The sequence below is a fragment of the Balaenoptera physalus genome (genome assembly GCF_965194825.1).
Source record: "Balaenoptera physalus genome assembly, chromosome: 2".
In the NCBI taxonomy this organism is placed as follows: domain Eukaryota; kingdom Metazoa; phylum Chordata; class Mammalia; order Artiodactyla; family Balaenopteridae; genus Balaenoptera; species Balaenoptera physalus.
The window spans coordinates 108,229,224-108,242,211 of record NC_138883.1 but is presented as its reverse complement, the minus strand read 5'-3'; the positions used below and the strand labels follow the sequence as shown (position 1 = coordinate 108,242,211).

The window sequence follows — 12,988 nt, the reverse complement described above, 5'->3', positions numbered from 1 at the left end:
GAGACAGAAGAATACGATACTGAAGCTCTGACTTTAATTCGTGACAACAGAATCTGTAGAATTAAGTTTGATGGAACTGAGCTTGAGGGGTGACTGTATTGTAAAGAGGGATCCCTGGGTCAAGCTGGGTGACTCAATTTAGGGACCCGGATCCAACCTTTAAACCATAATTCTGAAAGAAAAATACAAAGAGGTATTAACTGTATTAATATGAAGAGTCCTCTCAGTACAGACAAAGTCATGGAAACAACCCAGAGAAGGTAACAATAACATCCCTTAGAAATTGTTAACTAGAGTGTATGCATGTTAAAAAACGTAACTGTCAAATCTGGTTAATATTTAATGGACACACAGATAATGGTCACCTGCAATCACTTTCCTTTACATAAGGGCCCTGGAAAGCTAGAAAAATAAACAATGTACACCAATAGGCCAATGCGGTAGTAAAATACTACTTGAAACCTACAAAGATTTAAAAGATAAAAATGGCTTTTATGTCAAGTCTGATCTTTTATCTTTAGGACGCTATGCAGTTCTAACTTACCATAAGCCAGCAATCGCATAGAGGGTGCTTTCTCACCTGGGTTTATACTCTTCAAACCCTCACTGGATTTTCTGAAATAAAACCACACAGATAATTTTTTTTAAGTAGTATATCAGAAAAATACATACGATATTTTGAAATCCAGATACTTAATGAGGTTTTTGATCACATTATACTCTAAATCTAAAATCCATTTAAACGAACACAGCAAGTTTTCAATTAACTAAAGTCAACCAAAATTTCCAACCAACTTTTGCCTTTTATCTGACATTCACAAAGAGGAGGAAAAAGAAGAAGAATATAAGTAAATAAGCCATCAGGGATTGAGTTTAATAATACAAAAAAAAAGTAATACTTATGACTAAGCTTAGGAAGTATTTAATTCAATATCTTATGGCATCTACCACTCTGAATTTCTCCTCTTCCCAAAGTACTGTATCTTCTACTCCACTTCTTTGGTACTTTGTTGTATTTCCGCCTGGGTTAGACTTATTCTGCCACTCTCCCTTCTACCCTCCACTCCGTAGAACGTAAGTGGTACTCACTCTTCGAAGTCTAGTTCGTGCAACAATTGCTCAAAGAAGCCATCTTTACCAATGATTGATAATTATTCACCCCATCTCTCCTTACTCTTAAATCCTACAACACTGACAGTGTGAACTCTCATATGGATACCTAATCAAATGGTCTTTTGATTCGAAAACATTGTTTCATAACCCCAGTCAGGCCTCAGGGGAGAAGTAATCAGGGGAGAATAAAATGCTACCCTCAGAAAAGAAGATAAATGAATACCTGAATGAAACATTAGACTACTGCGCAATAAGAAATGATCTTCAGAGTGATCATATCCATGCTTCTGTCATGGACAATTTGCAAACTGACCATAAGCCCCTGCACCCCACACAAATGTGTGAGGACTGCGGCAGGTCGGCTCCACTCTTGTCACTATTGCTACCCCTTGTTGGGTAGAAAGTCTGCAACAACAATCCTGATGCAAAGGATATTTAAATTATATTTAAAGTATACTTATTAAAGCAATGAAGAAACCAAACATTTTACAACGATTTTTCAACAAGTGCTGAAACAAAAAGGAGTTCAGTTAACTGCAAGAGTAGAAAATTAACTAGAACATGGAAATTATATTCTGGGTATTGTGTTAATTAAATTTTAAGGTATGTATATTCACTACAGTGAGCCTACCTCATGACATAAATATATCGACTACATTAAGGCAACACAGAATTCAACCAGAATTGTAATAAGCATAAAGAAGAAGGTCTTTGGGACTTCCCTGGCGGTCCAGTGGTTAAGACTCCACGCTTCCAATGCAGGGGGCACAGATTCAATCCCTTGGTCAGGGAACTAAGATCCCAGATGCGGCCAAAAAAAAAAAAGGCCTTTTTCTTTTCTAGACTCAAAAGAAACAATTTGCCATTTCAGTGCTCTCCATTTGGAAGCATCATTTGGTAGCAGGGACATGAGCCAAAATTTAGTGACTGTCATCTTCTTTCTCTGGAGCAGTAACCACCTGAAATGTGCAATTTTCCTAAATAAACTTACCTATCACAGGAATGTTGTTAAAGGCTACTGAATGCTTAGAGACCTATACAATAGCAATAACTTCCATCAACAAACAGACATAATGGTATAATAGAATCAATAAATTTTGGAGGATTTCTGTTTTATGTAAATTGCTCAGCAATGAATAAAAGATTTTTGCTATTTAGTAAAACAAAGTACAGCTATCACAAATATATTAAAGATATAAATTTAAAAGTTTAGTAAACATCCTTGTTCAATGAGGAAGGAAAGGTCTAGGGCCAACATCAGGAAGTGAAAAAGTACAAAACACCATCAGTTTCCGTGTTCCTGACGGATACATCACACAACTGATGATGTAAGTGATGGTGATTTTAATTTGACCATTTTACTGAAGTGGAAAATTCTTTGTTTGCGTTTATTATTGTTTCCAAGAACAAAAAAGAAAAAGCTCAATTTTTTAAATATAAACTTTGAAAAACAAATGATAAATCATACCAGCTTTCTTGTTTCTTCTGATTCACTTTATACGTGTGTGTAAGAGAGGGAAAGTACCAAGGAATATGCATATAAATACACCATTTTAGAAAATTTTTTAAATAGACTTATGCCTTTTAAGACATTATAGCAATGATTATCTTATTATTTTGTCTATAAATGATTTTCTCAAATTACCAAATATTTATGGTATCAGCATTATAAGACAATTGAACTAAATTACAAAAGCTTCAATCCAAGCCAAAGAATTCTAAGGTATGTTTTAGGCAATGTGCAGGACCATAACTTGGGTTTTTCTTTTTCCTTCTGATTAAGGTAGAAAGGGCTATCACATGTGGCCACATGTCAATTTCTCACAGTGCAACTCTTTGCTAGGCTGAAAGTGTCAATTCATTCATTCAAGATGAAGTACTGGTCCTAAGACCTAAGCCATGAAATAAATTTATATTGGACTACAATGATAAATACTTTGATTCAATTCCATATATGTAAAAAAAAAAAACTGGTGCAAGCTCTCCACATTTTAATCTTGGCACCAAATTCAGATAGAGAAAATGTGATTGAGGCAGTACTTTAAACTTAAAAGTTCAAAACCTACTTTGGCAGTGGAGATAGTTAGAATACTGATTAAACTGAAGTTCCTATATTTGAATGTAGTAAAGCCTAAGAGAGCAACTTAAGTGCATCTATATAAATGTTAGTCATGAATAAAGTATCATAATAATTCTCAAACTTGTTTTAACACGTAACTACATAACATCCAACATTTCTAAAATGTGCTAGGAAAATACTGTACCATATTCCAAAGGTTTGTAGCAGATGCCTTTTGTAAAGGCAAACAAAGGCACCTGTTAATACAGGTTTGTCCTATTATTTGTTTGCAAATCTCCAAAGGTCCTTTCAGAGGAGCAAACACGGTTTCCCCAGAAGGCCAAAGAGGCTTCTGTGAATTTCCTGGCATGAGAGCCTGCAGACTGACAGCCATAATTCCTTCTGCATGTGGCCCTCATTAAAAATGGCAACTCTGGCACTTCCCTGGCGGTCCAGTGGTTAAGACTCCAAGAGGCGCAGGTTCGATCCCTGGTCGGGGAACTAAGATCCCACACGCCTCCCGGCGCAGCCAAAAAAAAAGGCAACCCATGGGGAATTCCCAGGTGGTCCAGTGGTTAGGACTTTGCGCTTTCACTGCCGAAGGCACGGGTTCAATCCCTGGTGGAGGAACTAAGATCCCACAAGCCACACAGCCATGGCCAAAAAAAAAAAAAAAAAAAAAAAAGGCAACCCATGTTCAGCTTGTAGTCCTTTGGAACCTTAGGTTAGTGCCAATAAAGGGTTGCTTTTCAGGTGGAAACCGTGAAGAAACACAATAGCGAAGAACAGCAGATACCCATTTAGCCACTCCAGGTAAGTGAGGTTTTAGAACCTCAAGTCCTAAGGGGTTATTAAAGCCATGTCCTGATCTATGAAAATCTACTGAAATTAGTAAATGCAAAACCAACATGAGCCAGTGATGTTGGAGACAGGAAAATCCAGTGCAACCCGAGGCTGAGTTAAGAGAACAGTGCCCTGTCAAGGGTGGGAAGGGCCCTGCTCTCTGCACTGCTTCGACCACAGCAGGGTACTGTGCTGGGTTCCGGGCACAGGTAAATCCCAGGCACCGACAAAAAGGGGTGTGTCCACTGACATAAAAGAACAGAGATGGGAAAAGGTTTGGAAGCCACATCCATGTCTCCTGAGGGCCAGCTGAAGAAATGAGGAATGTTTAGCCTTAAAAGAGACAAGATGATAACCATGTGACAGAGACTGCATTTGCCTGTGTAAGGCAGAGGTCAGAAAGAAGGAGATTTTTATTACCTTAATATATTCTACAGTTAAAATTAAATTTTGGAATAGTAGTAACTGCTGCATACCAGAAACATTCAACCACAGCTGAATGTCCATCTGTTAAGGGTACTGTATTCCCATGGAACCTGAACTGTTATGTTTGATTTTTATTGGTTGTTCTTTAATATTTCCAGGAACTAATGGAAATTTCATTTTTAAACTTTTTCTCAGATATGACTTTTGCTTCTAAGCAATGGCTTCCTGGTTTTCTACTTGTGATTTAAATTGCTTCGTTATTAAATTTCAATATCTGTTATAAAAAGCAACAAGTAAAAAATACAAAAGGACTGGCATATTGGCAAGAACAAATTATCAGAAGCCTATTATAAGAGATGTTCTTGAGGTTCTGTCTTGGTTGCATCCATAAAATTCATAAAGTGCTTTAATTATCTCATTTGCAGAGATGAGAAGACATAGCACATTTATCACTCTACTAACTAAGCCTTACTACATAATCAAAGCCAACCTCATGACTACCTGAAAGAAAATATGGTTCCAAGTTCAAGCTGTGTTTCAAAACAGTGGTTTCATGTGAGATCCTCATGGATCCTACAGATGACCTACTTTCTGGCCTAAAAAGGGAACTCATGCCCACGGCTTTTTTTTTTTTTTTTTTAATGTATTTTTCTATTCTGGACATGAAATCAAATGACATATCACAAAATGAACCCCTGTTCCTCCCTAATACAGTAAAAATAATGGCAGGCATAATCACCATAAGAATTACCTATTTTAGGTGATGTTAAAGAGAAGTGCATATAAATTCTGATCTGGTACAGTTTTTGTTCTTCTTGTTTCAATGACTATTTCTCTAGCTTATTTTTCTCCATGGCACTTATTATCTTTTAATATACAATGTCTTTTCTTGTTTATTCATGTGTTGTCTATCTCTTCCCACTAAAATATTACCACCATGAGACTGTCTTTTAATCATGATGTATCCCCAGTACCTAGGGTATGCACGGCATTGAGCAAATTCTCAAGACATATTTTTTGAACGAGTGAAGGAAGGAATGAATGTCCACGAGTTAAAATACTCAATATTTTCAGGCTGGAAATGTACAATCCCTTGGCTTGGAACTATGTAGGAAGACATGGACCTTCAAATACAACAATACATTAATGTTTCAAACTACTAAATCATAATTCAAATAAAACTGGGAAAAAAAGGTAAAGCATTTAACTTACTTTAAAAGTTTATAATATGCAAACCGGAACATTTCTTGGATAAGGACTGAGATTAACACTCCAAAGATCAGCAGATCTCTCTGTCTTGGTTCATCTTTGTTATCAGTAAGGGTTGCTGCCATGAACCAAATGAAGGAAGAAAGCAGCAGAGACACCAGCCAGAAGAAAGCTCTGAAAATTAGGGGTTGGGGGGAGTTACAAGTGAACAGGGCTAATAATGATTTAAAAGCAGAAAAAACCCTGCTTAAGAAGGAAGAGATTTCCTGACAAAAAAAGTGTTCATGAAGTGATGCTCTTAACCAACTGGTCCTAATCAATGGGGCAGTTTCCCCCGTGAAATAAACATGCAGGCCAAGAGGAATTTGAGATTTTTCCTAAAAATCACTTTTTTCAGTGACCCTGCTATTTGTAAGTAAATCTGCAGACTAACTGCCAAGGACTGTCTGTCTGGAAACTTGGTTATTTGCTAAGCTTCCTAATTAAAGCTTTGCCCATTGATGTGCAAATGTCTTTTCCAGGAAAATGTCTACATCTCTATTAACAGAGCGATTGGTTTAAAATCCAGAGGTTGAAAGCCTGTGCTCTGATCTACATCAGTCTTCCAGGCCTGGTTTTTACAACATTCCTGTGGATTTTAATGATTATAACAAGCTTTACAGACCTCTTGCCCAAATCTCTATTGTTTTTTAAACGACACGTGTGATGCAGCATTTTCAATACAGTTGTGAGAGGTGAGAAAGCTCAGAAAAGGTGGGATTCACTGGCCTCGCCTGGCTGTTTCTCCTGGTACCAAGTGAGACTCAGTGGCGGAGAGGGTCGTAGGGGAGCTCCAGTAAGAGCTGCCAGACAGGTGAAAACTGGGATGATGATTACATTCGCCACCAGAGTTCGGTATTGACCAAGCTCCTGCAAGGAGACGTACTACAGGTGCTGCGGAGTTTTCACAGGTTTCTACCCTTTGGCCGCACACCTGAATCACCTGGGACGCTTTTAAAAAGTCCGAATTCCACCCCCTAGACATTCCTATTCAGTTGATTCAGGGAGGGATAGGTGTTGTGCATCCGTATGTTTTAAAGCACCCGATCCCCAGGTGCTTAAGGGCTCTTAACTCGCTTGGGATTACAGATGCCTGTCAGAATCTGAGGGAAACTAGGGACCTCCCCCTCCAAAAAAATAAAAGATGCATATTTGAAGTTATCCACAATTTTTTAAATACAGTTTTAATGTATGACTCACTAACGCCCACCCACGGACCCTAGGCAAAAACTCGGGAGCCAAGCGTCAGGGTTTTCTGAGACCCACGGTGTGATCTCCTTCCCTAGAGCTCGCCCTCTGGGGTCGCGGGGCTCTTGCTCTTTTCTCGCCGACCCTCGGAGGAGGGCGAGGAGTCCCAGGAGTGGGGTCTCCGCTCTCCCCCCTCCTAACCCTTCTCCGCTCCAAAGCCCAACGAGGACGAGCCGTTTGGTGGGGACGCCAGGGATCGCCGGTACCCCCGGCGGGGGAGGGGAGCCCCAGGTCCGGGTTTCCCGGCGCAACCGCCTTACCCGATGATGAGGAAGATGATGCGCAACGGCTCGGTGGCGATGGTGAAGATGTAGAGGGCGAGGGCAGGCCCGAAGGCAACGAAGGCGCAGCCGAAGAACACGGCCGCCGTCATGGCGACCGCAGAAGCCCGCCCGGGGGCCTAGCGGGGACGCGGGGGCGCAGAACGCCAACGGTGAAGAGCGAGCGGCGAGGGCGGGGCAGGCCGAGGGGCTGGAGGCGGGGCGCGGCGGAGGAGGCGGGGCGCGGCGCGGCGGAGGAGGCGGGGCGCGGCGGAGGAGGCGGGGCGCGGCGGAGGAGGCGGGGCGCGGCGGAGGAGGCGGGGCGCGGCGGAGGAGGCGGGGCGCGGCGGAGGAGGCGGGGCGCGGCGGAGGAGGCGGGGCGCGGCGGAGGAGGCGGGGCGCGGCGGAGGAGGCGGGGCGCGGCGGAGGAGGCGGGGCGCGGCGGAGGAGGCGGGGCGGGGCTCACCTCCGGCTTTCAGCCCGGGAGACTTAGCAGCTTCTGATGCAGAAGCGGCGGTATCTGGAGACTTTAGCGTAGGAGCTTTGGCACCGCCCCCCGCCACCACCACTGGTACGCATCCATCAGGCCAACGACACCGCCCACGACGTGGCTAAGAGAAGGGGAGGTCCCCAACCCGCTTTGGAGCCAGAACTGGGGAAGAGTCCAGATCAGCTAACGAAAAACTCCGCGCAGGACATAGGCAGGATTCCATTTATAAACAAAGGAGTCTTTTTTTGAAGCACATTAAGCCATTTGTATAGTTGCGGGAACTTCGTGAAACTACGTACAAAACTCTAGCTGGGAGGGCAGTGACCCAGGCGATAACTCACAGTAGAAGCTGTCCATCTCGGGGTTGTTTTGGCGAGCTGGTTTTATTTGTACCCCACTCCCGGCAAGTCTTAAAAAAGTTGTTTTTGAAGGCATTCTTTGACCACCCCGTAATAACAGTAACATCTCCCTGCTCAGTTTTTACTTGCTCATTTGTCTCCCCGATTAAAATGTAAACTTCTGGAGGGCAGGGTCTTTGTTTTGTTCTTTGTTGCTTTTGCAGCAGCAAGAAGGTGCTGAAGTAAATATCTGTTCAATGAGTGAAATAATTTAAAAAGTGGAACTTAAAAACATTTGCTATTTTGTATTAATTAAACAATTTCTGAGAGGTTTACAAATTAAAACCAGAAGGTTAATTTCCGTAATCATTCACATCTAAGATTTACCTCCATGCCTAATGGGGATAATAATACGTCATGGGTTATTTTGAGGATTGTGCCTGCACAGTTAAGTGCTATGTAAGTGTTAGCCATTCCTACTCATTCTTTAATGTCTATCGTGAATAAAGCTCTTGGAAATCAACACTGAAAAGACAAAAGTTGGGACCTGGCTGAAGATGTTTTCGCAGCTCACCTCTGAAAAATGGGCCTTCAAATAATACAAGTATTTAATTTTTGTGGTAAAATGTTACCTTTGTCCATTTAAAACAGACATACATATTTTCCTATTACTCCACAGAATTTTTCTTCATTTTGAAATGTCTTGTCCAGCACCTGTTAAAACTCAGGTTGAGACAACAGTTGAAATTGATAGAGTGACTCACCATTAGATAGATTCTTTTGGTTCTATTCTGAATCAAATTTGTCAAATACAATTACATTACTTCAGCTTCATGCAGAAGTGCCATCACAGAGGCATATCCTACTCACATCCTTGGTGTAAATTAAGCTTTTTTAATACAAGAAATTGTAAGCAGATAGGATAGGGGGTCCCCGGAGAAAGAGAACCAGGCACGGCTTCATTGACATAAGAAAATCTGTTTTTGGCCTAAGCTATATTGTCATCTAAGCCTAGACACAATGCTTGTCCTTGAACAGGCCTTAGTAATTAATAGTCTTAAGGGAACAAAAGAATGTAGGACTGTTATTGGGCAAGAGAAGTAACAATAGCAAAGATAATATATCAGTAATAAAGACTCCCAGCTCTGTTTCAATGGTAAAGATTAGCCTGAAGCCTCAACCACCAGATCAACTGGAACCTAAGGGGTGATGATGTTGACCTTTTCTGACCCTTGTGACTTCAATCAACTAAAGCTTGGACTCTGTCGACCTTTGCCTCAATTCTATGCTGAATTCTCCTCTGCTCAAGCGTCTACATAAATATGCATGTACCCTTAGCTTAAAACTTCCCCAGTTTTGCCATTTGGGGAGACACTTCTTTGGGAAAGATCCCCAGTGTGCTCCTTACTTGCTGCAAGTAATAAATCCTTCCTTCTCCTGATCTTTGGCTTGGTTGTGTCTTCTGGCTCGACACCCACCAAGAGGCGAACCCCATTTTTTGGGTAGCAAAATGGCCATCTACATTTTTTCTTGCATATTTCATAAAACTATTTCATTATCATTATTCAATATCTCTAATTTACTGTTTGAGTTCAGGGCTAGAAAAAAGTTTTGTTTCTCCTGACAAATGCATATGCTCAGCTTGAGAGCTAACTCATCATATTCAGGCTTTATCTTAATTCCCAGGAAGCTTGGAGCTAAATTTAATAGTCAATTGTAGCAACTCTTCTTCTTTTTTTTAATTACAATTACTGCCATGACTTCAGAATATGGCTTATTCTTTTATCCCTATTTTGATTTGACTATCCTGATTTTAACCAAGATCTGTGTCTCTGTTAAAGGTGCCTCAAATACTTTGGAAGTAGGCAACTCAACATGCAGAGCTATAAATTGGGGGAATTTGCACTTTACGTTATCTTGACCATATCTCAGTTCAATTTTAGTCCCCAAGTCCAGTTAAAAAATGGGAAGGCAATGCAAAATGTAATGACTCTGCCCCCCCTATCTATGAAGACATCTTTAACTGATGTCTGTTGGAATAAAATAGGAAAGGAAGTAACTAGACCAAACTGTCAAAATCACCAATAAGATAGACTTCTTCAGCATTCATGGTTATTTACTAGAAACACTTATTTCAAGTATTCTCTGAATTACATTTATATGATGCATGGCTGTTTAAAAAGCACTTTTACACTGATTTCCACAATTCTTTTACAAGTGAGGAATGTGAGGCTAAGAAGCAGTGCTATTGACTCCTTAAGTTTTTACGAACATACTATGAGTTTTCTCCAAAGACTTGAAAACATACTAACTGATGTTGAGAGTTAAATCTCTAAAAGGTGCCTGGGGGAAAGAGGCTGACACACACTATGGATAAGGATATCCACTGCTGGGTAAAAAGCAATACCACATTTTAGCAATTTATCCAATAAGGCTTGGACATACCCACCAGTAATTCACAATATACTAATGAATTCACTTGAGCTTTATTTTCTGATAGTGCTGATAGATTTATACTCAACCATTTATTCATTCATTCAAAATGCATGCTGCGTGAGCATGAAGTATCAGGCAAAACGCTAGGGATTGGGAGGACACCAATGAAACAGTTGTGCTCCTGTCTCCACTGAGCTTACAGTCTAGTGGAGAAGCCAGACAGGCAAGTAGAGGGGTTATGAGGATATACAGGACGGGGGAAGGACAGCCAATCCAAACTTGGGAGCTGTTGCTAAAGAAGATGACACCCACTCATTCAGGTCTCAGCTTTGGAGTCAGCAAAGCTAGGAAGTAGGGGAGAAATGGAAGGACAAGTGGAAAGGCCTCAAAGTGAAAGAAAGCAGGGCATTTCTGAGGGACAGAAAGTAGTTCAGGATGTCCTCTCAGTGTGAGGAGAGATAAGACAGAAAAGGCCAGCAGGTTAGAGTTTACCTCAAGTCCGGAGTTTATCCAAGCTCGGAGTGACAGGCTCAGATCTCCTTTGTAAAGATAATGGAAAATGGGATTTCAGATAAGAGGTCTTTGGCATCTGCAGATGAATCAGGGAAACAGCAGGAGTCTGGAGAGAAGCAGAAAGACTGAAGAGATTTAGGAACTGTGCAAACACAATTTAATGACCTGATGAGCTACATGGAGTGAAGGAGGGGAAAAAATCAAGGGTGATGACTTCTGGAAAGGTATACATATTTTTAAATTAATTAATATTAATTAATTTTACTTGTACTGACTGAAAAAAAAATGCACAACCTAAAAGTTGAGAATTATGTTTTATTCAGCCGACTTGCTGAGGGCTCGGGACTGCTCTAAATAAAGAGCCAAAGAGAGGAACCAGATATATAGGAGTTTTGAAAACAAAAACAAAACCTGGTGGTTAGAGCAGCTGATGATTACTGTTAATTAAAGAAAAACCAGACATCTCAAGTTAATGAATTTAGCACTTTTCTATGTGTGGGAAGACGCAAGAGTCTTGGCTCATTGAAAACATTCCTTTGATATGCACCTTAGCTATCTAGGGTCAGTATCCTGCTTTTCTTCATCCTGAGTCCCCTCTGGGTGCAGTTTTGGGGGGCAGCTGCAGTGGCTGAGGGCTTGATGGTCGCAGCATCCTTTGTTTACTGATATGGCATGCGACATTTTTCATCCACACTTGCTATGGGGGCATTCTCATATATCCCTGGAACTAATATTGGAAAACCTAAATTTTGAGAGTAGAAAACATGAAGAAAGGGGAAGAGAGGGTTTACTCAATTTATCAATACATAGAGAGCATTCTGGGTGATTTATCTCATTAAAAGAAAATTCTTCTATATTTAATAAAGGATAAAAGAGTGTAAGATATTTAACAAAGATTAAAATAGTGTAAGATGAGGGCCAGAATAAAAACCAGATAATGAAGCTTCTCTTTTTATTGCCAAACTTATTGAGGCACTGATGAATTTACTTCCATTCTTCCTTCAAATTAAAAGTAAATGGAGAACCAAACAGCTCCTAAATTACACTTAGCTTTCTTCAGCAACGTGTTGATTGTGATGACTACTGAAGTTCACTGATTCTTTCAACATTTATTAAACACATACTATGTGCCAGGCTCTTTGCCTGATACTGTGATTACAAAAACCAAACAAAGACTCGGTCCCCACCTTACAAGAGCTTAGAGTCTAGTGGGGAAGGAAAGTAAACAGATGATTCGAATCCAGGGTAGTGAGTGACACTTTGGGCAGACACAGCAGGGAGTTCCTAACCAGGGATGGGTTGTGGCTGAAGTCTTCCCAGAGAAACCCTTACTGAATGAAGATAAGTAGAAGTTACTGAAGGAGGAGTTAGACAAGGGGCAGGGAGTCAGCAGAAGGAAGAGCATAAGGAAAGGAATGACAAAGCATGTTATGTTCGGGGAAATGCAATTACTGATGCGGTTCAAAAAGTACATATGAGTTAAAGAGTGACAAAATCTAAGGCGGGAAAGAAAGATGTGGGGATCGCAAAGGACTTTGTTTGCCAGGCTACAGAGTTTAGTTTTTTTTTTTTCCCAAGGTTATGAGGATTAAATTTGGCAGGGGTGTAAGACTTGTTTTAAAAACCTGTCAGCACTGTGAAAACTGGATTGGAGGAAAATAAGATTAGAGACTGGAAGACTGGTTAGGAGAGGTTGCAGAAATCTAGGCAAAAGATAAGGAGGCCTGAACGAAGAGGCAAAAATAATGGGCAAGGAGATAGATTAGAGAGTAAGGAGTTAGTACATGTAAGGCTCGGAGGTTGATTAACTGTTTGGGGATCTGGGTAGATGACGGTGCTATCAAGATGGAGAGAAGAGGAGAAAGAATAGGTTTCTCCTCTTGGGATTTAGAGTTGTTGGTGGGAATTGCTGGAGAAGGAGGAAAGATGGAGAGTTGAGTTGGAATTTCAGACATGTTGTTTGATGTACCTGTAGCAGATTCAAGAGGAGGTGTCCAGTAGGCGGATCAACTTT

The 12,988-nt window shown here is 40.9% G+C and overlaps 1 protein-coding gene across 7 annotated transcripts in view; it reads right to left on the bottom strand.

Annotated features, from left to right (window-relative positions):
* Window positions 1-7,419, bottom strand: part of APH1B (aph-1 homolog B, gamma-secretase subunit) — a 112,579-nt gene extending 105,160 nt beyond the window's left edge. For 5 of the 7 annotated variants that reach the window (XM_082448192.1, XM_082448195.1, XM_082448193.1 and 2 more), the window contains exons 1-3: window positions 7,198-7,419; window positions 5,654-5,824; window positions 545-615 (exon numbers count right to left, since the gene is read on the bottom strand). In XM_082448192.1, the coding sequence (XP_082304318.1) occupies window positions 545-615; window positions 5,654-5,824; window positions 7,198-7,310 (355 nt within the window). In that variant the 5' untranslated portion in view covers window positions 7,311-7,419. The remainder of the gene's footprint in view (window positions 1-544; window positions 616-5,653; window positions 5,825-7,197) is intronic. The other 2 variants (XM_082448190.1, XM_082448196.1) reach the window with 2 other exon arrangements.
* Between the last annotated feature and the right edge of the window lie 5,569 nt (window positions 7,420-12,988).